This window comes from Notothenia rossii, assembly GCF_949606895.1.
Source record: "Notothenia rossii genome assembly, chromosome: 4".
Lineage (NCBI taxonomy): Eukaryota > Metazoa > Chordata > Actinopteri > Perciformes > Nototheniidae > Notothenia > Notothenia rossii.
In genome coordinates, this window is record NC_136902.1 from 10,463,767 (window position 1) to 10,490,350 (window position 26,584).

General features: G+C 40.3%; 2 protein-coding genes across 2 annotated transcripts in view; one reads left to right on the top strand and one right to left on the bottom strand.

Moving 5' to 3' along the window:
* Window positions 1–5,101, top strand: part of spryd3 (SPRY domain containing 3) — a 59,272-nt gene extending 54,171 nt beyond the window's left edge. Inside the window, exon 11 of the mRNA XM_079679448.1 lies at window positions 1,036–5,101. Coding sequence (XP_079535574.1) covers window positions 1,036–1,170 — 135 coding nt within the window. The 3' untranslated portion in view covers window positions 1,171–5,101. The remainder of the gene's footprint in view (window positions 1–1,035) is intronic.
* Window positions 4,691–26,584, bottom strand: lima1a (LIM domain and actin binding 1a). The gene is made up of 11 exons (XM_079679444.1): window positions 26,429–26,584; window positions 24,209–24,401; window positions 22,587–22,632; window positions 19,213–19,626; window positions 10,958–11,024; window positions 9,108–9,202; window positions 8,593–8,658; window positions 8,397–8,448; window positions 7,436–7,485; window positions 7,093–7,226; window positions 4,691–6,408 (listed from the first exon to the last, which is right to left on the bottom strand). Exons 2-11 carry the CDS (start codon window positions 24,331–24,333, stop codon window positions 5,346–5,348), a joined length of 2,112 nt encoding a protein of 703 aa, XP_079535570.1. The 5' UTR covers window positions 24,334–24,401; window positions 26,429–26,584; the 3' UTR covers window positions 4,691–5,345.

Sequence of the window (26,584 nt, forward strand, 5' to 3'; positions counted from 1 at the left end):
AAGTCTGCGTCCAAATGGTTGGAAGATAAGGAGGAAGGACAATCAATACATGGTCAATGTGAGGTAAAGTGTGTCGCCAAGGTAACCGGTTAGAACTCGAAGTGGCGATGAGGTCTTAAAATGTATGGAGAGGGTCTTAAGAAAGGTCTTAAAAGGGATTACATCTGACTTCAGGATTCCTGCATATACCCTGTAGTACTAATGGAGTAAATATCACATCAAAAATATTAATAATAATATAAATAAGGTAATAACAGTACAGACAAAATAATGATTCAATCATTAACTGATTCATATGTTCGGTGCAAAATACAAAGTACAGAAGTGTACGTGTTTTCCATTTTTTGTATACCCTGCCCCCAGAAAACACATTTTTCTTACAAAACAAACGTATTAGTTCTGCTGAAATTAAAAGTAAAACAAAGAGTAGAATTATCTCATAAAAAGTCTTAACAAATAATAACAAATAATGTTTAAATGATATGTACTCGTAGGTTAGACTACTTAAACATTTTCTAACTTATTCTGTAAGTCTTTATATTGTGAACTTTATACTCTATGGATATTTCTCTTTCTATCTTTCTATTGTTTGTACGTGTGTATTTACTGTTGGTTCATTTTAACATATGCAATGTTTTTGACATGCTACATGCTACTGGAACAAAAAACTAAAGCAATTTGGCATCAATAAAGTATATCTACTCTAATATAATATAATTAATAACAAATAAATAAATAACAGTTCCATCAAAATAGCGTTTTTTTTTCTTTTAATACTTTATTTTGAATTTTTCTTTTAATTACAATAAAGCAAAGACATACATAATATACAGTAAGTAGGTACCTGAAACCTTTACATGCCGTACAAGAGAAAAAAAGAAACTGGGTATTACATTGACAATTCCTGAGAATAGTCTAAAGCTGCCAGCATCGTAAACAGCATCAACATAACTTCAAACAAACAATAATAAAAGATATATAGTTTTTTTTATCAGTGTGTTTTTAACTGGTTGTCGCCCCCTTGTGGTACTACAGGTGTTCTTCACTCGGAACGGGAAGCTGATGGGCCGCAGGGAGATGAGGGTCCCTCCCGGGGGTCTGTTCCCCACCGTGGGGATGCTGAGCAGCGGGGAGAAGGTGAAGGTGGACCTGCACCCCCTCAGCGGCTGAGCGGACCCCCACTGTGGCGCTCTGCTAACAGCTGGCTGCCCTGCAGAGCTCACACCTAGCCTAGCATGCTGCGAACACTTCAAACACACCGGCGCTGTCTCTGCTTTTATTTATAAGACCTGTACATTGTCTCATCAAAGAATCACAACCGGATCACACACCTGGTTGTACAGTAGCAGAGAAGTCAAACATAAGCTGTGTAGGTTACAGCATGCTGCACCTAAAAGAAAATATATATATTTAATGGTTTATTCTATGCAATCTGTACGGCTATCACCTTCACATCTAACCTCCCTCTGCATGCAGTGTGTCCAACACTGAGCTGTTAACCCCCTCTCATGAGCTCTGTTCATTTCATCTGTCACGACCCAAAGCTAAGCAGAGCCAACTGTTGTGTCGAGTCAGAGCTCAGTTTCAGGGAATACACTCTCCCCTCTCTGTCTCTCCCCCTTCTCTCTCTCTCCTCCTCCCTCTCTCTGGGTGAGGCTGCCCTCCTGTGAGCGTTCAGGGACCTGCTGCCTCCCGGAGCTTCGCTGGAAGTGAAACCGAGGATCTTTTGCAATATTTCACAAATGCATCCACGCTCATTGTATACGAGCTGATCATTACAGGTTTGGCAATCACAACCTCACATTCAGATGCTGTTAACTGTTTCTAATCGGAGAAGGACTAAACTTAAACAAACATGTCAGGTATGTTTTCTACAGGGGCATCTGCAGAATACACATTTAAAATCTTTTACATAAAAAAAGTTCAGGGAATGTGTTTTGTTGTTGCACTTCGGGGAGGCTGAGGACACATTTAAGAATACAGTGAGTGGACAAAACTGAAACGACCCTTGCAGTCTGATGCAACCCCTCAATCATCAGCCATACTATATATCCATATGTAGCTTAATTTATAATCATTACATATAATCAGCTCTGGCTGCTGTGTTGGATTGCATCAAACTGTAATGTGTTACTTTGGGTTATCACATAGTCCTCAGTGCATACAAAGGATTATTTCCGGTCTCACTTTTCCTTTTCTGTTTTTCTAACCATAAAGTTATGCTAATATTTTACCGTTAAGTTTACAAGAAGAGATCCTCCCAAATGAATTCCTTACTTTAGTAGTCAGAGGATGATTTCTGTGATAACATTATGTGATGAAGAGTTAACTTAAGGATGAAGATGATTTGTGGTTGCTGCATGTTTGTGTTTGTGTGTCTGCACATCATCATCATCATCATCATCATCATCATCATCATCAACAGCACCAGAGGTTTGCATCACAAAGACGGATCAGATCAGAGACTCTGGTTTTATGCTGACTCACTTCATGCTGTGTTGGATCACTATGGTAACCATGCAAAAGCATAGGACTGCAACAATCGTTTTTCGTTATTAAATATTCAGTGCCAACATTTTCTTGATTGTTTAGTCTTTAAGATGTCATGTGGAACATTTAGAAATCATAATTATAGATTTGAAAATAAATAAATATTCTAAATTCTTCTTCCCTAAAACCTTCAGCCTACATTTCCCACAATGCAACTCGACAAACACCAAAGCCTCAAGCTTTTTTTTCTTCTGCGTCACACGGCTGTATCGGTGTCTTCCAACCTACCGTTTAACGACAATTCTTCATGGCAGATATAAACCAGTGTTAACTGTGAATGTATTATTTTAAGGTTTTATTTTTAATGATTAAATACTTTAAATTAAATCTGTTTACCACACCATGTTCTATATGTGAGCTCCCGCGTTTCTCCTCTTAGTATATAATAGTTACAATAATTGTATACAACGATTAATTCTTAAACGGTCTGCCATTAAACAGTCTGGGGAGCAGCAATGCATTCTGGGGCGGTCAATTATGTACAGTTAACTTCCATCTTAAACTAAAATGTTTTCTAATAAAGTCAACATCAGGAATGTCTCATGTACACAAAATCCACGTTAGCACGCCACACTTGGTATAAAAAAAAGTACATTAGTTGCAGTTTTGAACACAGCCACAGATTTATTTCATGTCCAAACGTAAAGCTAGTCCCAAAACAACCCATTACTAGCAAGGGGGGTACATTCCAACCTTTTATTGAACATACTAGTCCTCTCAAATACCTGAAAGCAGACTTGGATGTTTTACTCTTGTTGAATCACTCATAACTGGATTAGTAAAAAAAAAAAACGGTTATTCTTCTGTTAGGCTGAACTGGATTTGTGATACAGACTTCAGCAATCTGTGCACGTGAATGAGAAATACTTTGTTGTATTGTGTCAGTGGGAGCTGGTTTCCACACAAATTATAAACATTATATTGTATATAACCTTCCCCACATCTGTGTTTGTCCATCACAACATCAGCAGCCCTGCAACATAAACTACATTCCTATAAAGGTGCAAACTGCAGGTTTCAGCTTTCATTCTGCAGACAGTCGTGCTATGTAAAATTACTTCAAAGGGTTACGTTTTAAATCACATATCTGCTGGAGACCATGTTTGTGATCAGCTGTTATGCATCTTGTTTTAGAGCCATTCATGATGTAAATACAAATGTAAATCACTAGGTTGTCCTCCTCCTGCAGGACTGGATAGAGACTTATGTTAATTATGCTCGACAGTGCGACACTTCAGGGTATTAAAGTCACTTATTGTAACATTTACTCAGAATCTCAGTTTACAAAGTTTCACGGTTAAATCTGGTTTTAAATGTTTGTAGCGTCTCTTTATTCGTGTGATAACTCCTCGCCTCGTTGACTTGCACTTTGAAGACCTTGTTCAGTTCATGTTTGATCATCAATAAAGGTTTCAGTAATGTAATTTGTTTTATTTGAAATGTACTTTTTAATCAAGCATGTGTCCTTGTGACTAGGGATTGGTAAACTTTAACAACAAAACACTGCCGTTCAGTAAATCATGTTAACTTTTTTCTCAGGATAGGGACTTCAGTACATCTGTAATTGAACGCCTCAGCACTGAGTCTTCAGTTCAGCTGAATACAACATTTAATTTACTCGGGTCATCTCAGTAAAGATGGCTTGCAAGAAATAAGTGGTACTGTAAGTTCAGTGTGTTCCTGCTTCATAGAGTTAAATGTCTCAAGTATTTGTCATGATGGTTCATTCAGTTCTCAGATGATGAAACAATTTGTCCCCGACACACTCCAGCGCCCAAAGCAAGTCACATTTTTTTTATTTATCCAATGCAGTTTACGACCCAATAAAATCCTGCATAACAAATCCCCTGACCATCAATCTTTTTTTCGCTAATTAGTAAATGTTAGCAAGCTGCCGGCTAAAGTAAGACTTTGAACATGTTAAGCATTAAACCTGCGTGTGTGAGAGAGAAACTCTGGGATCTTAGCCTTTGCAGACCATTTACATGCAACAACTAAACTATATAAAACACTACAGGACAAAGGAACGAAAACCAAGGAACTCACGATAGAGCCTGATTTTAAAACTGATTTAAGTCACAATAGCTTTATAAAAGTCCTCCTCTCCTTCCCGGGTTGAATAACAACTCAAGACGAAACATTTTGTATATAACAATTTATTTAAACAGTAGTAATCTAGGATATTTGGTCCCCTGGTTTTTAAAAAAAACAGTACAACATCATTCAAATCCAGTTATAACTCTTGAATTGTAAAACAAAAAGTAACAAAGGTGTTTTTTGAGTTTAACATGTACATAAAGAATAGAAAGTGACGAAATGGTAACAGATCAAAGTGCGGGGCTGGCTTTTCTAAAACACAGTGGCTTCTTTTGGATTTATTATTAAAAGTGACTCCGTTTAGAAGCTACGTTAGCTGTAACAATCCCACATCACGGTATGATAACAGGCTCACGTCATTGGTACTTCAACAGCAGTTTCAATCCAGATTAAGAGGCATCTAATGAGAATAGAAAATTACACAAAAATAGTTCTGTGTGATAACTATCGGACATTCTGGGATAAAAATATTCATTACATGGGGCGTAAGTTTAAATATTTGACATTTAAAAACAAACGATGTCCGAGCGACAGTGTTGTAAAAACATTCTTGTAGGAATGGCTTTGAAGGTTTCAGAAAGAGGCACAAAGAGTTCAGTAGAGTTCACACAGCAACGCTCTTTTAGGAAGAGAAGAAGAAAACGTCTAGAAGAAGAAGAAGAAGCAGGAAAGTCCTCCGAGTGTCCACTGTTGCCATTTTATACATCCTCCGCGTCCTCTTCCTCCTCGTAGCATCGGTTTCTCTTGATCATATCCTCCACCGTCAGCCCCTCCTCTTCCTCCTGCTCCTGCACCTCCTCCTTATGCTCCGCCTCCTCCTTATGCTCCGCCTCCTCCTTATGCTCCTCCTCCTCCTCCTCCTCGTTGTCCCAGAACCCAACATCCTGAGAGGAGCGACTGGCCACCACCTCGCATTCAGGAGACGAGATCATCTCCTCCCGTTTCTGAGGCGGCATCTCCTCCTCCTCTTCCTCCTCCATCACATCCTCCTCCTCTTCCTCCATCTCCTCCTCTTTCTCAGGTTCTTCTTCCGGGGTGTCCTCCTCCTCTCTGGTGAGATTCTGCTCCGGCATGTTTTCAGCCTCTTCCTCTTCTCCTCCTCCTGAGCTGATGAGGCCCTCTTCAGCGGGGGGGTGACCTCCATCATGCAGCTCCATGCTTGCAGGTTCAGGACTCAGATCTCCGTCGTCTCCAAGAGGAAGAGGAGGAGGAGGACTCGTCTTCCTCACCTCTGGAGTTTGTCCTGCCAGGGTGAAGGGCATGCTGCGCTCCTTCAGGGAGGAGGTGCGGCGCAGACAAGGGGCCTCTTTGGGCTGCTCAGGAACTGAACCCTCCTCTGGGGGCCACTTTGCTTTGACAGACTTCCCTGGGGACCCCTCCTCTGTGGCGGCTCCACTGCGGCCGCTCGACTCCTCCTGCTCCGTGCGAGGAGGCCAGGAGATCTTCAGCCGGCGGGCCTCCGGGGGTCTGTCGGACTTCTCGCCCGCCCCCTGCCCCAGAGCCTCCATGGTGGCCGTCAGCACGTTGACTTTAGCCAGCGGGGAGTCCTCCACGCTGGGGCGCTCCTCCTCCTCCTCCTCCGGGCTCAGAGTCTTGGCTTTGGGCTGAGAGGAGGTCTCGGCGCTCTCCACTTTGCTCTCCCACAGCTCCTTGTGGGGCCGGTGGCCGAAGCCCTCGTCGTAGTTTCCTTTGGCCTTGAAGAGCTGGGAGAAGTGCGGCTTGCAGTAGACGTTGTTGTGCAGCGAGGCGTAGTTCAACAAACTAACCAGGAGGGGGAGATAGAAAAGAAGCCGTGATTAGAGGATACAAAAAACTGCTATGACCTCCATCAAACAATACATTTGTGTAGTTCTGTGGTCTTTGTGAATCTGAGACAAGTCTTTAAAACATCAGACAAACTGATTCAGGCAGCAGCGAATCAGCAACAATCAGTGTCCCGATTTAACATTTACTTTCTAGGAAGTGCAAACGAAAATGACAGCAAATCTGTTTCACTTACAACTAAGCCAAAAGTCAAGGAGAAACATTATTTTCAAGCAGCAAAGACACTCTTAGCAGGGCAGACATATTGCAGACTGGGATGCATGCAATGAAAGTACCCAATGTTTTGGGCTGATAAGTGGACATTGTATATTTTACAGTTATATTCAATATAATATTGAATAATCATTTTCTTGCACAATTAATCAATATCCTGCATTATATTTTGTTACTGGAAATTCTTATTCCGACATGTATATTTTGTAACTTTTGCCAAAGCCAAATAATTTTTATTTCAGAAATATTTCAGATTGTTTATTTCTAGTGTCTTAATTTCTCTTATTGCCTTGTTTTTCATGATGATGCCATTCAGTGTGTGTGTGTGTGTGTGTGTGTGTGTGTGTGTGTGTGTGTGTGTGTGTGTGTGTGTGTGTGTGTGTGTGTGTGTGTGTGTGTGGTCCTAACCTGAGTTTGGTGCTGCAGTGTGAGCAGCGGAAGCAGGAGCTGTGGTAAACGTGCTGATTGGCCACGAGTCTCTCCAGAGGATACACCGTCTTCAGGCACGTCACACACGTCTCCCTCACAGGCAGCCGGAAGTTCTACACACACACACACACACACACATAAACAGTCAATTTAATTCATTCACACATTTGATTGAGCTGACTTACAAAAAGTGTTCTCAATCATCAGGACACTCATTCAGAATGGCCAAAATCCTGCAGGTATGTCAGCTTTAAATCAGCCAAACCATTTAACATTCAAATACATTTTTCAGTCACAAAGGTAGTTTCCTGTGAGGACTCACTTTGGGGGTCTTGGGCTGAGCGGAGGATACAGGAGTGCCGTTGGTGGAGCCTGTTGGGTTATTTAAAAAAAACTAGTATGAAGAAAAGGAGTTGACAAGTTGTAACCACTAGATGGAGCTGAATTCATGTTTCATACAATTATAGATTACACATACAATGACATGTGTATTACACTTAGATACTCAGAGCCCCCTTTGAAACAGCTTTTCGGCCATTGCAAAACATGTTTGGTAGAAAGAACGATCCTATATTAAAAGAGGTACGATGCAGTGCTGCAAACGCCTGATGCTACATTTCTTATGTTAGAATACATGAATAAATTATCTGCAAACCAATTTTTTTTACCAACATAACATTGATGTTTCGGGCTTACAACTCGTCGCTCATTTCTGCCTACAAAACATGCCAACTAACTGGGAGGATTGCAGCTTTCCAGGTCAATCTTATTTAGAAAAAACCCGAATGGACGGTTTATTTTTTTTGCTCGGTTTCTTTGCTTTATAATTTCTTTTCATTTAATATTTAAACTGGCTTCCCTGGAAGTGGACAGTTTACCTCTGTTAACAATTACATTGAAAAAAGTACGATTTAATGAGTTTTATCTAATTTAAATGTTTTTAATTAAACTTAATATAGTAGAATTATTTTAGCAATTGAGCATGACCATTATATTTTAAATTATAAAATGTTTTAACATCTCACATACCCACTGCAGTACTCCAGAGTACTCATGACCTCATTTCAGAAACACTGTAGTTGTTAAATTAATTATAAATAACTCCGATTTCTGGCATTTTTGAAACACGCTGACAGACTGGATTCTTTGTATTAATCTACTTAAGACGCTTAAAATCCATTAACTCCACAAACATCTGCTGTAATGACTGAGCGATTGCCAAGTTCTCATTAGGGGAGAATTCCTATGATCTGAGGTCAGATCAAGACAGGAAAGTGAATTACCGTTGCTCTCGGAGGTAAAAGCTTTCCTGCCGTTTGCCTCGCACTCCAAACTCTGTAACAAGGGAAAGAAAGGAAGATTATAAAAGAGGGCAAAGCAATCACATGTTACAGGAATTACAGACATGCACTGAAACATCCACCATGTCTGAAATATTAAGTTTTTAATAATCAAATTATTTTTAATAAGTCTCCTCACCAAGTCCAGAGAGCACGGAGGAACGTTCTCCTTCTGCTTTCCAGAGAAACTGTCCTGCTGATCACCCTGAGAGAATCACAAAGAAAACATTTTAACTTTGAAAGATCACAAACCCATCCTTTAAGCTGTATTTTAAAAAAAAAGAAAGAAGTAAAATTTAACAAACAAGAAAATTGCCTAAAATGACTGAATACAAATAAAATATAAAACTAATACATTTCAATAAGGCTGTAAATAACTAAATAAAAAAGATACACTTAAAAAAGTTACTACATATCAAAATAAGGCTATGAAGATCAATGAGTGTCCCTTTAATAAATCAGTTGGCATTGGTGAACAGACACTCAAGTACATATCTTTTTTACTGCACAATGTAAGCTTTTATTCGTTGTACTTTAAGTTAATTTGGATGCTGATACTTTTACATAACTAGAAGTACCGAGTATGAAACATTTCTCCAGTAAAGATAACTAATGAAATGCATTTTGTTTTGTCTGATTGACAGGAGTACTCACACTGACAGAGGAGGGCGTGACTTCCTGTTTGGAGATGGCCGCCTGATAAAGAGCCATCCTGTCCCGGAGAGGCGCGGACTCTGCAAGACTTCCATCTGATACAAAAACACAAAACTGACGAGGTAAAACTGATGCCAACGTTTCAAACTTTATCAACACATAATCACACCGAAGCAAAACAAAATGTGATGTTTTATAAATCACGGTTGACCTCGTTTGAAGCCGATTTTTTCAAACTGGTTAGAAAATGTCAGGAACACATTTAGTTAAAACAGCATCTTAACTTTAACGTGATTTTTTGATGGATTCTGAGGCCCAATCAGATAGCGGATACAGGGTCCCATGTTTATGCTTAGACCAGTGCTACTCAACGTGTGGTCCGCGGACCACTGGTGGTCCGTGAGCTCCCCTTAGTGGTCCGTGAGTGTATTGGTAAAATGTCACATTTGAAATAAATAAATGAATTTAAGTTTTCCGCACTCTCGCGGGAATATCTCTGCAATGGAGCGAGCTTAAGTTTAATTTCCAATTGCATGATATAGCCCAGCGCAACACCTTCATCACACATGTTGCCACTTGTTTGTATCATTTTCAGGCGATTTGTTAGTTAGGTGGTCCGCGAGTGTTTTTTTATTGGTTAAGTGGTCCTTGGTATGAAAAAGTTTGAGAAACACTGGCTTAGACTAAAGCCCTCTTTGTGCATCAGGCACTCCAATTAAATGGAGAGTTAAATCCCAGATCAAATGTGAGTCAAAGTATCTAAACATATCGTCTTCAGTGATTTAGATGCTCCATTAAATGCTTGTTTCCTTGTCTTAATTATGCAACATCCTTATTCATGTTTAAAATAGAGCTTGTATGATGCAGTAAAAATGTCAGACTTGATCCGACACTAAAGTATTCTCTTAGTGAAGAAAATATGTTTCTGTTCAGGATCTACACTTCCACCCATCCCGGTTCAGATGGTTAGTCATGCAGGCTGTGGACAGGAACATGAGGTCAGGAGTGGGGAGTGGGGTGCAGTGTGCAGCAGGGGGGGGGGGTCTGCCTCACTTCCTGTGCTCTCTGGAGCTGACCAGAGTTTGTGCAGCGCTCACTTCTGGGAAGGATGTAATCCATCCCGAGGAAGGCGGGACGACGGCGTGTTTTGTTGAAGAAACTGAGAGGCCTAACAATGTGTGTGCAGATGAAGGCTTGGGAATGTGAGAGCATTCAGGGATGTTTATGCCTTTGACGGAAAGAGTATCCATTCGTCTTTATATTTGTTTTTTTAAAAGCAGCTATAAATCAATATTGCCATATTAACAATGGGTCACTAGAGCATTATCACAGAAAGAGCTTTTTATTTAAAATGTCAGTTTCTTTTTTTATTTTCAGGCCAATTCCATGTTTTTGTTTCCATCTTGTTTCCAGGTAGCCATTTTGAGCTCTATTCAATGTTTTAGAATCTTTTAGCTCATTATTTTAGTTTTAAAGCTAAATCTTTACAGGTTTAGTTCACTCTCATGACCCTCTGTTGTTTTTGGCCAAAGCAGGAAAGTGAAAATGCACTTTAAAAAAACACACTGTAAACAACCTACTCAGACTGACAGTTAGCATACATCTGGTGAACATAAGGGCATTTAGCAGCTTAACAAATAGGAAAAAACAAATAAAATAAGATTTATTTGTATTTGTTAAAGTGCTACATGTTTGCGGTTTGAAGCTGGAAAGGGAAATTTTTCGCATGTTTCCCCATTTAGCTTTCTCTACATTTAATTCCTTCTTACCTAAAAAAAATTAAAATATATACACACACACACACGTACAAAATGCCCAAAGAACTACTAAAGAAAAGTCAGAATGTGTACCTCCTAGTAGCTGGTCCATGTTGGCGGTGTTACCGATGCTTCCTCTTCTCGGCTGCTCTCTGGACCCCTGCAGAACGAAACAAACAAGAAGCAAACATACACACACTGTCAGACAAAACTCGTTTAAAAATAAGTCAAAGGGACAAAAAAGCAGCTCCAATGCGTCCTGCATGACCTCCAAAAACACACATCCACATAAGTTTGCTGACACACTCTCTGAGCCAGCTCACATGTTTCAGCCAGTGGAGCCAACCGGCTGATAAACACCGCTCATCAGGAAGATCAGAGTGTAGAGGAAGAACGTGTGTGTGTGTGTGTGTGTGTGTCACCAAACCACTTTAATCCCCTTATGAGCTCAAAGAGACGGAGCCTCAGACAGACACCGTCTGTCAACAACAGCAAGAAACAAACTAACTCATCTGTTGTAGTTCAGACCCTCCATTAATACACCTGAAGTCTATAAAAGGCAGATTAAAGCAGAATATTCTTCTTCAAACTCATGGGTGTGTCCTGTCAATCTCTGAAGATGCATCATTCAAAATGTAAGGTCGCAACCATGTGAATCCTTTACAAAAATAATAGGAGCTTTATTATATCAAATGAAAGGAATGCATTTTTTGTTGTTATATTCAAGTCTCAACATCTCAGAAGTGTAACTCCTCCTCCCGACAGCCGTGCCAACATGAGGGCACACATCCTAGAGATTACACGATAAATCAGATGACGCTTCAACTCATTTAGCCTTCAGGCTGTGAGAAACATCTCAGATCCTTCACCTGCTCAACAGATTCACCACGGAAATGTACAAAAGGTTCAAACAGTTTTCACCCTTTTGTGAAAACTGGTTGAATACACAATGTGCAAGTACTCCTTCACGGGTAAAGGTTATACTTTTTAAAATCTTACTTTAGTAAAAGAGTTATACTGAAGACAAATACTAAAAGTATCAAAAGTGGTTTACTGCAAACTCATACACTCCAATACTTAGTAAAGGTATACATTAGAGTTGCATATAGAGCTCTTCGAGTCATTTTAAAAGCACTTTTCTGAATGAACATATTTTACAACTACATAAAAGTAGTTTTCCAAATTATTACTGCTTATTGATTGGAGACTGTTGACAATTATAGTCTTCCTTTATTACAAACAACTCAATTAATTCTCCCAAACTAACAATATCTGCTATTTTAACTTGAGGTAACAATTGCATTTATGTTTTAGTGAATTTGTATTGGTAAGTTTAAGTGCATTACTTTATTTTCCACCACTGTTCAGTGTTTTGTTATTTCCAGGTCCTTACGCCTGAGCTGCCCTCTGCGTCCTGACAGGCTCAGAGTCTGCAGGCTGCAGCAGGTCAGAGTTGTGAAAGATTTGACGATAGAAAAGAAAAACAGATGTTGAGGTGAAGACTGAAAACAGCACGTAAGATTCAGACAAGTTTATGCGCATCACTTATGTGAGGTAAAAACACTTTTGATAAGTTTCCCAAGAAATGATCAACAGAGAAATGTGAAAATCCCTCTAGTGACAGACCTTGCTCAGAAACACGTCAGTATAATCAAGGTCAGACTCATTTGGGAAATTAACAAAAACAAATATTTTGATTCTTTAGGTAGGAACCAATGAGCTTAATGCTTCACTATGTTCACCAGCTAATCATTCTCAATGTCGAGGAGGCTTGCTTGGTAGCACATGTACCTCCGAGTCACTTGCTTCAGAAGCGAGGCAAGAATCCTTCTTGGCCTCGGAAAACGAAGAATGGTGGAACAGGCTAACAGGTGTGCGTCATATGCGAGGCCTCGCCTTAAATGGAGCGCGATTTCCACCAAAGATTTGGAAATTGGTCCGTGCGCAAAGCATTGTGGGGATTTTAAGACCGGAGGATACACATGTGCAGCCTCGAAATTTCCCACAACAAAGTACGCCGGCCTCAGTAGAATTACGAGGAGCCTGGACATTGGAACAGTCCTTTGGCGGGACTCGATGACGTAGCATCCTTGAAATAGTGGCTCTGGAGCATCCTTCCTCGACATTGAGAAACACCCTGTGTCTCCAGTTTAGTGCTGAGAAGGTATTGAGGCTTATCTTTCTAGAACTGACCACAAACATGTAGTCAATTCATCCAATATTAAATGGGCCCTATTATTTTCATTATCAGGTTCATTCTTGTATTTAGTGTCTCTACTGGGACATGTCTCCATTCTGTAATGTTCAAAAAGCTCTATTTTCCTCATACTGCCTTTGCTGCAGCAGCTCTTTTCACCCTCTGTCTGAAACCAGAGCCCAGTCTGCTCTGATTGGTTAGCTGGTCGGCTGTGTTGTGATTGGTCGACCGCTTAGAGATGTCCCGCCCCTTAGCCTATCAAGTACAATGTGTTTGAGCGCTAGCCAATAAAATAGTGAGTGTAACATAGTGAGGTCACTATGTTACGGAAACAATCAAAGCCTTTTCAGACCATTTACATGCACACAAACCTAAACACATTATAGGAAAGGGAAAACTGTAAAATGTACAACAAGAAAGGCTGCTTTAAAATACAAACATTGATTATCGCAGCTTTAACCCGAAACTAAACTTTGATCCTTTTATCAGTAGAAGATAATAAACTAGACTATAACAAATGAAGTAATCTGAGACTCAGGAATGCAATAGACATGCAAGCATAAATAATAAATATTAGTATGAACACACTCAGAGTTTCTGGCTCCAGTGAACATAGTCACATCCTGACAAAAGAAACGTCGTCATCATAAGACTAGATCAATCCCCGAGGGTGGATCATCTTCCACAGACCGGAGGTGCAGTTTTTAAGAAGAGGGGTGCTGGTTTGCATGCATGTGTGTGTACATGAGGAGGGGGTGTAAACATATGAGTAAGGGGGGGGGGGGCAGATGTAAACAAGCAGCCGGGCCATGCAGGTCCCAGGAGGCTGGATCAGCGGCTAGACAAAGAATCTCCTGCTAATCCTGATACCATTAAAGCTCCCTTACAGACTGACTTGCAGTAATAACCCCACCCGTCCCTGAACCCACCCCCGGAAACACACCATTCACAGACAATAAGGTGTTCTTACATTAAGCAAAACAAAGACAGAAGAGTGAAGTACCCAAATAATAAAATGAAACCCTTTAAAACAATAATAATATTGATCAAAGTTAGCGCACACAGTTCAAAAGCAGCCATTGATTAGGCTTTCAATGCAGGCACTTCTGCAGCCGCGGCACTAAAAGGCCTCTTTCAGCTGCAGGGAAAACATACTAATCTAAGTCAACAAAAAACAGAGAGGAAAAGTCAAAGTAGACGGTGTGTCTCAGCGCAAGGAAGCCAGGCGCCAGTGCAGAAGCTAAACAAAGAGAAAAAATCAACCCCGTATTTAAAGTGAATGGAAACACCATAGCTACCTCTGGTGAAGGCGAGCGGAGAGATGAAGGGGACGAAAGAGTCGGCAGAAAGATGGGAGGGGAAGCCGGTCCGGACGGATCGTATGACTGAAGCCCGCAGCAGAGAGGAGGCACAGACAGGCTTACAGCGGGGGAGACGGAGATGGTTTTAGGGGAGGAGGGGACGGAGACTGGGTGGGAACAGGAGAGGCGACAGGGAGCAGGTGTTCCAGGGGGGGGGGGGGGAGGCTGCTCACAGAGGGGGTGTGTCCTGATAAAAAAGGTGGGGACGGTGACAGAAGGGGGGGGGGGGGGGTAAAGTGTGCCATACAGGGTGGGTGTGTGCAGTTATTGTCCCCCAGCTTCACAATAAAGCGGCAGGCGGTCTGGGTGGAGTCACTTTTGGAGGAGCAGCTGGTGCAGGAAGGGGGGGGGGGGGGTGACAGTGGGAGGAAAGAGGGAGGGGAATTTGGGGGAGCCGTGTGTCGGCGGGAGAGAGGGAGGGGTTTTCTAGGAAAGCAGGCTGAGGGGTCAATTAATTTCAGAGCGCCTCATGACTTCATGCTTTGCTCGGCCCGAGGAGGGGAGTTAGAGGGGAGGGGGTCTACGGAGATACTGGTTGGGGGAGAGATAATTAAAATAGTTTACAGCCATGCTAGCAGCTCTGTGAGGCTGTAGCTAAATGCTAACACTACAATGTTCTTTTGTTTATGTATCCCAATATCAAAATGTGCATCACAGGGGCTTTAGAGAATACGACACTCTGTTAACACGGCACCTTGCAGCAGGGAATGATAACAATTGAAATGCTAATAAAGATAAGAGGTACTTTAATAAACAAGGGTTTTGCAGTTTTATTGTGTAACTGTTCACCGTTTTAAATTTAAGTTGTTAGCATTTGCTTTATAGCATTAAGCTCAAAAGTACAGCTGATGGGAATTGGGGCCATTTGACAGACCAGTAGGGGCGCTCAATTAATCGTATTTTAATCGAAATAACGATTATTTTTTTCTCAAATATCTTTTTTTTTGTATTGATTTTTCAGTTGAATTATATTTAAAGTTCAGGGTAATCAACTGTTAAAAACATATTGTGCACATCTTTTTTCTCCCATAAATTGATGTTTTCAAAGTAAATGGATAATCGTTTTTAATAATCGTGATATCAATTATGACCCAAATAATCGAGATTATGATTTTTGCCATAATTGAGCAGCCCTAATAACCAGCACGTTTTGGCAATATTTCCATTTGCTAGGTTGTACTGTATGTAGATGATTTCGAAATAAATTGGCGTTTAAATTGACAAGAGCAATGTTTAACCACATTGAGTCAAGGCTTGTGGATGTTAACCCGCAAGAAGAGCAGGCCAAACCCATAGGACGTGTGTAAAAGCCACAACAGGAATACATTGTGATCCTGCTGGTTTCAAAACATGTTGGCTGTCCAAGTTTAAAAACACATTTCATAGGGAAATTAGTCACAAGAACGTCCCCGATGTGAATGGCATAAGCTAATCAAGTATTTGGTCATATATCAAAGCATTGGGCGGATACAAATTCAGCCTTAAGATGGATCACCAAAATTGTTGCCATTAATCCAGAGGGGATTGTTAGAGTTCACCGATCTTGACCATTATCCAGTTGTTGAGATATTTTACTCAGAACAACAGACGTAGACCAAATGGTGCTACAAGAAAGGTCAACAAAATCAATAGTATTCATCCTCAGGGGGACATGAATAGATGGTTTCCACAAATGGAGATTTTTGCCTACAATAAGCAGCAGCGTTGTTATAAAGTTAATGAAAAAGGAATATCAGGAGATCACGGCGAAGGAGGAGAAGGGAGGGGTGGGAGAAACAAAAAGGGAATGGAAGTAGGACCAATGAGTGGAAAAGTGGACACTATGGATGATTAATGAGGTGGGTGCGGGGGGAAGGGGGAGAGCTTTGATGGCCAGAGGGGGAGACGGTCTGAAGATCAGCTGCAGTCATGAGCCGCAACATTACATCATCTGCCGCGAGAATAAGAGTTCAACAAAGAGGAAGAAGGCCGAGCCCCAGCCACAGTGGACGCCATTGTAAAAGAACTGTAAAGATCTTGTATTACTGCTCGAGGATTCCCCTAAAACAATCCCTCCTTTGGAAAGACAAATATGCAGTTAAAGTCTCTCCAACTCCCTCGAGCGCCCCTTGATCTCACTTTTTAGAATTCCCACATACTGTAGGAGGTCAGTGTTTCAGTGAAAGAAGTGGAAAAACAATGTCTTTGTTAGAACAGCACTTTGTATTTTTTAGATTCTGACTACACATCTCTTTTTTCACCAATAACCACGCCTTTGTTGGTACTGGGTCCCAGGGGAGCTTTTAAAGTTATCTGAAGTTTATAGTCTTGTGATTTGGAGCTAAAGCGATGTCCAGACATTAATCAGTTCAAGAGGAAATAGAGAAATTATTTTCTCAAGGTACAGGGATGGGGAAGGTGTATGTATATGTTAATCAACAGGTAAAGCAGATTAATAATAATTATTGCAGATTGTAAATAAATCACTTAGGGACAAGGGGGTGAGACTAAATAAATTATACTTCTTCTCACTCCTTTTCTAACACTAGATATTGACTGTTTATGTTGCTAATGTTGTTGTTGTGAATGTCCTTTTTTGTTTTGATTTCTATGACTATGCACTGCAATATTTGTTTTGTAATTATTTATAAGAAATAAATGTATTAATACAAAAATAAATGTATTAATCAATCAATTTGCCATCTTATTGCTGGAGTAATCACTTGAACATCCAAAATGTGTGTTAATTTGTAGCTGCAAGCACAATTTATTCAAGTTTGAAAACCATTGCCAGCCAGTAGCCAGTTAGCTTAGCACAAGACTTGAAAACAGAGGAAAAGGCTAGCCTAGCTCCCATAACTGTATTTAAATTATGTGCGGGCATGTATGCATGTTGGTATGGATGTGTGAGCATATGTTTATATAGATATATATTTATTCGTTTTATGTGGAAATGCACTGCAAGGATTGCTTTTTTAAATTTCGTTGTACCTGGTGCGATGACGATAAAGGAATTATATTCTATTAAAACTATGACTAATCACTTTTACACTTAGGTATTAGTACGGGTTAAACAAACTTGATGCTAGGCTATATGTTCATTAATGAGTTTCATGTAGATTGTGTTAGTTCTGAAAGCCTATTGGGCCATTTTAGGTACAGATGTTTACAACCTGTGTGCTAAGCTAAGCTAACCAGGTGTGGTTAAGCTAACCAGATGTGGCTGTAGCTTTGCTGTACATGAGGTGTATTGATTTTCGAACTAGGAACCAATGGGGTTTGGGGCTGAGAGCTACGGACTATTTGTTGGTCTTTGTCAAAAATATAAATCATCCTTTTAAAAAAAAAAAAAAAAAATGGTTTATGCATGATTGGTGATGGGTGAGGTTTGAGCCCGTTTGTCTGGCAGACAATACTGGAAAAATAAGACAAATATTTGACGGGAGTGTTTGTTAGCCCGGGGAGTTGGCTCCGAGTTGTAGGAGGAGATGTCTGCTCTGCTGCTTGTGTGCATCCAGTCAGGCGAAGTCAAAGAGTCACATGTGTGCTTCTCCTATGTCTTTTGACCTTATCCTTCAGAGGAGTAACATCTGAAGGATATCAGTTTTAATCTATAAAAAGGTTGGAAAGGAACCAAAACAGTCGTAGAAAAACCAAATAAATGATCTGATTGTTGCAAAAACACCCAAGAGCTACGAGAAGTTCAGTGATCATTGTGTGGATTCGTGACTGGCGATCATGTGACCCTAGTCAAAAGCTTGACCTTAGCAGCCTTAATAACTGTCGTCATATTTCCTGATCAATAAAGAACAGTAGAGTTCAGAGGACACAACACAACGTCCTCAGTTAAACACACTGAACACTCAAACGGCCTCTTAACGCCTCATAAGGGCCTGTAATGTTCTCTTCCTGTCGTAAATGGACGCTCTGTGTTGCGGAAACACAGCGTGGCCTTTGTTAACGTGTCACACCTCCAGCACTTTACATGTTACACGCCTCCAGCCAATGCATGACTGGACGTTAAATACCTCAACTTTTATGCTCCACAATTAGCTGCCCCGCAGTACATGAAGCTCCGGCCACTGATGCTTGCTGAGAAGATGTAAAAAGTCAGCTGAGTGTGTGTGTGTGTGTGTGTGTGTGTGTGTGTGTGTGTGTGTGTGTGTGTGTGTGTGTGTGTGTGTGTGTGTGTGTGTGTGTGTGGAGATGATGCTGAAGTGAGGCTGCACCATGTGACTATCAGCATGACAGCACTGGAGGGTTCTGACTTCTTTGTGCGAAGACCGCCAGACTTTTATTTAAACTATAGTTATTATGATTCAAGATTAAACTAATATATTGCCAGGTATATGAATCCATAAGTTGAGTTCTGTGTTGTATTAATAATGTAAACCTGCAAAGTAACTTAAATGTTGTCAAATAAATGTAGGAAAGGAAAATAGGACAATATTTTCTTTAAATGAATTCATTAGATGTATAAACATAAAAGGGAAATGCTCAAACAGCACTTTGGTAAATGTACTCGATTACTTTCCAAAACTGCAGGTGAAGAACCCCCCCCCCCAATCATATTTGAGATGAGTGGCAGTTAGTAAGTCTGTATGGCTTGGAAACCGGAGGGTCGCCGGTTCAAGTCCCCGAATGGACCAAGTACTGACTTTGAAAGGTGCCCTAAAGCAAGGCATCAGACCCCCCCCATGCTCCCTAGGCTCTGTATAGTTGCCCACTATCCCCAATTACTAGGATGGATTAAATATCCATTTCTTAAATTCACTGTGTGTGAGGTGCGACGACTAAATCTGAACCCTCACCTTGTCGCTCAGGTTCTCTCCCTTCTCAAACATCATCTTGAGGCTGTTGAGGGGGACGCTGGGCTTCTCACATTCGGGGACTTCAGCCGGCGCTCCCTGATACTCCTCCGACTCTCTGCTGGGCTTCTCCTCCATGATCAGATCCTCAGGAAGAGCCGACAGCAGCTGGTGGGAGCTGGATTCACAGTGAAGCTGCGTCTCCGGGTCGATGTCCTGGTCCTGAGAGGGCGGGGCGGTCTTTAGGGTCTCTGCGTGGTTCTGGGTGTGTGATGTGGGCGCAGGTTTGAGGGTCTGAGGGTTGCAGGCCTGAGGTTGGGCTCTGAGGCTGGATGGCTGCTGCTGCTGCTGTTCCCAGCGTTTCTTTAAAAGACTGAGATTCCCGCTGCGCAGTGTGGAGGGAAGAGGTTCTGTGACCTGCAGATGAAAGAAACACTCAGCTGTTGTTTACACTCTGAGAAAATTCAATCCATTACCCTAAATGCATTTTAATCCTGGGTCAAAATAAAAAAGCTGGCTTCGTCTCCAAATCAATGAACATTGCATTAGTTTATCCTTTCTGTCTCTAGTCTGTGGTTCTCAGCTCCTATCGCACCGAGTACTACTTAAAAACATACATCTTTGAAAAATGGCTCACAAATATAACGTTTCAAGACTTGGCTAGTTTCAGTAGGAAAAATAAAACGCTAAGAGGAGGAAATATTGCATTGGTCCATTTTCAGCGGCGAATGAATCCTTGTGGTAATTCGATTAAAATGAACTACAGTATGCGTTTGTTCCTGATAAGGACGGATCAGAGGAATCGTATTGATCAGGCTTTAGATATACGAAAAATAGTTAAAAAGGCAAAATTGTTTATCAAAAAACTTCGCAATATACTGGAAACACAAGGAAATAGTTTAAATATACTTCGCTTACTACCACTAAGAAACATATCGAATATTCATATTTGATGGAAAAATTACAATTGATTTTCAAAATAGTTGCAAATTAGTTTTGAAAACAAACTTTAAACAAGGCAAACAATGTTGCATCTTATTGTGTCAGTCAATAAAAAAGCATTATTCCAAGCATAGTAGATGAACAATGTTGCCAACAATATCCCTGACACTCAGGGCGAGGTCTTTGAAATTGCTCAGCTTGTCTGACCCACAATCCTAAACCACAGATATGTTCAATTCACTTTTATCTATGATATATGAAAATTGCTTAACAGCAGTAGTCTGATGCAGATGTGCAGTATATGAGCATGTGAGAAGTTTGGATAAATGATTTCAACAGAGCAGTGAGAAGATAAACCTCCAGCAACACAAACAGTCACATACCAACAAGTTAAATTGGATGACTCACTATTTCTGGTAATGCTTTGTCAGAGCAGACAAACCCACAGAGGAGCTGCTCTCTGAAAAGTCGTTTTTAGTTGCTTCAATGATTTCTATCAAAGTCAACCTGATCCTCCCACTTCTAAATTAAGCTAAAAACACACAACTCTGTCAGCAAATCATGCAAGCCAACACTTTCACCTTTGAAAGAAGGGAGAAACAAAAAGACAAAGGGCTGCTCAGCATGCGAGTCTATAAATCTGAATCTGCTGGATACAGAACAAAAAGCTGGGAAAGTTTAGGAAAAACCACAGAAGAAAGTAAAAACCTGAGCGAGACGCTGAAGACACGGCTGTCCGGTGTGGGTTGTCTGTTTAAAATCAATGTGTGTGTGGGTGTGTGTGTGTGTGTGCTGCCCGGCTACAAGCTGTCCCAGATGTGAGCGCCTTGAGAAGTGATCAGAGCAGCATGAAGTAACCGGCCCACCCCCCCTGCAACACGGGGAAAGGAAACAGAGAGGGAGTGAAGGGGGCGAGGGGCGGAGGGAGGAGAGAAAATCAGAACCAGAGACAGTGGGTGAGGGAGGGAGGGAAAATAAGTTCAGGAAATGAGAGAAAGGGTAAAAGGGGAGTGTGAGCCAGACCAAAAAACAAAGCTCAAAAAGAAGCTAAACCTGGATAAATAATCTCCTGATAAGACTTGGATGTTTGTTTTAGGAAATGGATTTGATAGCAACACCTACCCCGACTTATATACTTTTATAGTTTGATTTTCCTTATTTTCTGAATGCCAGGAAAATGCTACAAAACAGTCATTCGTTTACAGGAGCAACAAACCTAAAAGCCTTTTTTTTTTAAATAAAAATGTCCACATGATGAGATGCATTAAACCTTCAAAAAAGATGTTATGTCTCCCCCCTCTGGCAGAAGGTGGAATTACACACGCCGTCATCACGTTTACCTGCAGGTGACCTCACTCTACATCAAAGCCTTATAAGGCAAAAAAGCAACAGTATGAAGGACCAGTGGTGAAAAGAAACCAAGTACATTTACTCAAGTACAATTTTGAAGTACTTTACTTTTTATACTCATTACATTGAGAAGTTTGTACTTTTAACTCCACTACAACTGTTTGTAAGTAACCAATTGCTTCAAGTTTTCATAAAAAAAAAAAAAGTATGATCTAATAAAATATGACGCATTACTATAAAACTTCAGCCTGTCCATGCAGGTGTTTTGTAGCCGATTAGACGTTCTGAGGCTGGATTGTGATGTGATTACAGAACTGCATGCCATAATAATAATAAAGTTGGGATTTATATTGCCATAACAGCAACAGGAGAGTGTGTGAGGATGTGTGTGAGCCTGAATGCGCACACACCCCTACAATCATGAGGAATACAAACTTCATACCAGGTGCAACATTTTGAATACAGATGGAGGGTGTACAATGTCTTTGAACTACACAACTGTTGATAAAGAAGCTGAAATTATGTCCAAATACGCCAGCCACAAATACACCACATTGCTTCAATCGCCATTACAGTTCGATTAACCTTTCCAAGAGTGACCTTATGAAAGTCTAGTAAAACTAAAAGCTAATTTTCTATGAGTCATTTTTTGCTTCCTTATACCAGTTCTTGATTTAAAAAAAAAAAAAAAGACAGTTTTTGTTCTCAATAACCTTCATTTCCTCTACAAACCTGCATGACTACGGGAGAAGGACCACAAGAAGCTAGAACACTACTTGCCTTTAGAAAATATATTTATATAGAGTCTTAAAATTCAGAACCCTTTAATATATCCTCAAACCACATATTGTTCTTCAGGATATTGGGAGCTCCATTATATTGTATCCTTTGAGTACTTTTATACTGCATTTACTCCAAATCCTGAGTACATTTAGCTGATACTGTACCAATTTACTCAGTCGAACGCAGGACTTTTAGATTTGTTGGAATATCAATACTTTTACTCGTCAAAAATTTGAATATGTCCTTAACCACTGTGAATTAGTATAGTCAGACATATGTAATATTAAATTAAAGTTACGTACCGCTTTCTTCTTCTCTGCATTTCCCTCCTCTGCTGCTATCTGGTACCTGAGAAAGAGGAAGAGGAAGAGGGTTTCGAGAATATTTAGTGTCAAATCATCACCACATTCTGCTGCTCAACCCACACACCCAGAAAGATAACATGAAGTATCCTTGCTCCGAAAACATTAGATCATTTCATGCATTACAAACGGAAAACATGTGACCCACTTTGAGATACAGAGCAGGAACAGGAAGTGAGAAGTGGTTTCAATGTTTACGTTTCACTTCTGCTTCAAAGCGATATCAAAGTTACAATCAAATGTTCTGTAATCGTTTAATTTGAAAAGTGAGATCTGAAGTGAAAAACCTTTAGTATTTGACAAGAAAGTTGCAATTATTACCAAAATATCTAAAACGTTTTTTCTCTTTCCTATCAAGCCTTTCATCAGGTGACTTGAGTTTCATCGCATTGGATTAGGTGAGACTACAACACATCTTAAACGTAAAAGTATATTTTGAGAATATGTTACAAGATTATGCATTTACAGGATGTGGATCAGTGACAAATGTCCTGCCGTTTCTAAATAGTATTCAATATTATAATATACATCTGAACACAATAACTTGACCATTTCTTACACACATTGAGAAAGAAAAGAACTATTAGGCTTTAACAAGCTGTCCTCAAAGTTATTGGATGTGGGCCGCCATTTCATTGTTGTTTGATAAGGTTTAGAATTTTTTATTTTGTAATAAAATGCGTCTGAAAATATACTTTAAGACAAATCAGGAAATGTGTAATTGTTAAAAAAAACAAAAAACATTTTAATATGTACTCGACTTTGATGATGCGTTCATGACTTCCTGTTCCTGTGACGCCGTGTCCCAGCGGCTACACAAGCTTTTATTGCACAATTTTACTTAAAAAAAATATTTTATTCTAAAATGGTGCAACTGTCACAAAACCTAATTCCCACACAGAATAAAAAAAGTGTTCTTATTCTCAATAAAATCTTTGTGCAATCATGTGAGCTAGTTTCCCTTTGCTGAATCACTGTCCAGCACCTATACAACACGGCTGACCAGTTATCCAACACTGCCCATTTTTATTTTATAGCTTGTACAATGTACAAGTATGTTTACACATGGCCCTAAAGGCTGCCCTACATGTTATTGTAGGCCCAGTTTAACATGCAAGTCAAGTGTACGAGTAGGTCGCAGAGGGTCTTCCAGCTGAATGTTGTTCACCTGCCTGAAAACATTGAAGACCCCTGCTGTAAGATGTATAGCCCTGAAGACAGAGCAGTACTAACTCCTAGTGGTCGGAGGGTGAAAGTGGAGAGGACCTATGTAACCTTCTCAATTGACAAATAAGTAACTTGATCTGTTTAACAAGTGAAAGAGAAAAAGCTTTGGATGACGGTGCTTGTATACAATCATCAGTATAACTCTGCAAAGTCTGAGAGCCAGAACTGACTGAGCTGATGGTGTAACTTTTTAACAGAAAAGGGGAAACTTAAAAACAGCTGATTAGCAATAAAGTGATTCGAGGAAGCCCGGTGACCTCATTTCCAAAGTGGCTGCTGGTGAATTATTAATGACCCTCGTGGTCTAAGCCAGAGAGAGCTAAAGTTAGACTTACTTTGAGAAGCGTTCTGCGATGGCGTTCTTTTTCCCCCGGGCGGAGATGATGGACAGCTCCTTGGCGGTGACCCTCAGTGACTGGGACGCCCACGGTCTGCGGCTGAATGGAGCGGCGGAGGCCATCTTTGTTGTACGTCTAGTCTGAGATATCAATCTGTCTCTGCAGTTTCCCAGGAACACACGTCGTAACTCTGAAAAGGACACAAAAAACAAAAGTGATTAAACACATGCAGTAGATGATTTCACTTCCTCCTCTGCACTTTTGAAGAGTTAAGACTAGAGTTTAAGCTGAAAGAAACACCCTTTATGTGCACATAACGCTTCATAATAAAACAAATAATACATTTTAATTAGAGCCACCTTTCAGGACACCTTACAATGCTTAAAAGGAATACTTAAACACAAGCATAAAAATAGCCTTACCACTTTTTTCATCACTTTTGTCTGTAGTTGAACATGCTTTGAATCAGATGTCCCAGTTAGACTGCTACCTCAGTACAAATCCTCACTCAGAAATCAATATTTTTGCCACATGACTGTCAGTGCAGCCTGCACCCGGTTTCTGAGTTAGAAAGTCAATAGAGCGCGTCACGCAGACATCGACCATCTGTTCCCTGTGCTCTAACTGAGCCTGCAGGGCGACTAGCAGCGAGACAACTGACACCTTCCCTGCAGAAAAAAACATAGACCCTCCTGTACACACACACACACACACACACACGTCTCTACCTGCTTTTGCAACTTCAGAGGCTTGAGGCCGAGGGCTTGCAGACACACGCGGCAGACCATTCAGCTTGTAATAAATAAGTAACTGTCATCTGTGAGTTATACACGCTCCGGATGAATTAAACAATGAGGCCGACGAGCGGCTCGGTGAGGGCACAGCCTCCGGCCTCCACGTCACCCAGCAGGTGGACTATTGTGCCTTTTCCTGCCTCGTTAGTTGCTACAACACTGTTTCCTTTGTGTAAGAGTACTCCTCAACAACTGTTTTTTTTTAAAAATTAACTGCACAATAAACATTTATGACAGAATGTGACATTTCTGCATGAAACAAAAAACCTAGCTATTCAGGCAGGCAGGATTATTTTTATTGGATTTATTTTGTAATATTATCATCCAATTTGAAAAATGTTGATGTTTTTTGTGATTTTATTTATCGAGTGTAAATGTCACAATTTGTTTTATTATTCATCTTTTTCACTTTTAAATTAATTTAATACACTTTCATAGTTTTTAGTATCTCGATTGCATTTTTGGCGATTTATATTTTCAGTCTCAATTTATTCCGTCTTATTTCCAGTTTGTCAGTCATCTGTAAAGCTCTATAATCTGCACTAACTAACCAACTAACTAGGAAGGTACTTTCTATTTGATTAATTAATGATAAAGCTATTTTCCGTATCAATACATTTACTTTTCAACATGTTCTACAATTTAAAAGACAAGAGATGAGCAGATTGTGTCATGTGGAAAGCCAAACCCATTAAATGTTTGTCACTTTTGCTTGAGATGTTGGCCCCTCCCACAGCGTGTCATATGTGATTAGTTAAATTACAACCCACCGTGGGAGTTCCCCAATTAGGATCTGCTGCTTCATTTTCTACAAGCACAAGAATTTGGCAACTTTTGCTCTCAATCTTTGCCTCTCAATATTCAGGCTGGAACTATTTCCTTTAATTCATTTCTTAATCACTTTCTTCCAGTAAGATATACATTTAAATGCCCTGAACCAAATTTGAAAAATAGTTAGGCTCGTCGAATTCATTTTTAAATGACAAAAGGAGGAACATCCTCACATTGAAAGAATGGCAACAGCGATGTTTGAGAGTCACTTCAGTAATCTCTATTTTACGCTGTCACACTTAGCATCACGACTTGTCTCGGAGACAAAAATGAAGCATGATAGTGACTCTGTCCAGAGTGCGATTCAGGTTTCCTCTGTCACAAGGTTTAGATTAAAACAAAGCAGCATGTAAAACTGACCAAGCAAAGTTTTAAAAGTCATGTGTCAAAGGAAACAAAAGGTCCTCAGTATCACCATAAAATTACGCCTGAGGTTAAAAGAAGACAACAGTTTCCTGATTTCAAAGAGGTGATAAGATATCATGTATGATTACAAACTTCAAAGAAACACATGGTAAAATACATCAAAAGAAACCTGACATTTATCCACTTTAAGTAAAAAAGGAAGATGTCATAATTAAAAAATGCCTACCTGTGACTTTCTCAGCTGTTCTTCCTTCCTGATGTGTCTGTCAGTCGTCCGCTACTTGTATATTTCCTTCTCCTTTTCACTCCTCAGCAGCTGCCACCTTTTCTTTTGAGTAGACAGGGAAATAGGAGGAGTTCCCCACCGCTCCTATTTAACTCC

Coding starts and splice junctions, on each gene's coding strand:
- lima1a (XM_079679444.1), bottom strand. CDS start 24,333: ATGGCCTCCGCCGCTCCATTCAGCCGCAGACCGTGGGCGTCCCAGTCA. Junction 8,659..9,107: donor TCACGCCCTCCTCTGTCAGT/GTGAGTACTCCT, acceptor TGATTCTCTCAG/GGTGATCAGCAGGACAGTTT. Junction 7,486..8,396: donor TTTTACCTCCGAGAGCAACG/GTAATTCACTTT, acceptor ATAACCCAACAG/GCTCCACCAACGGCACTCCT.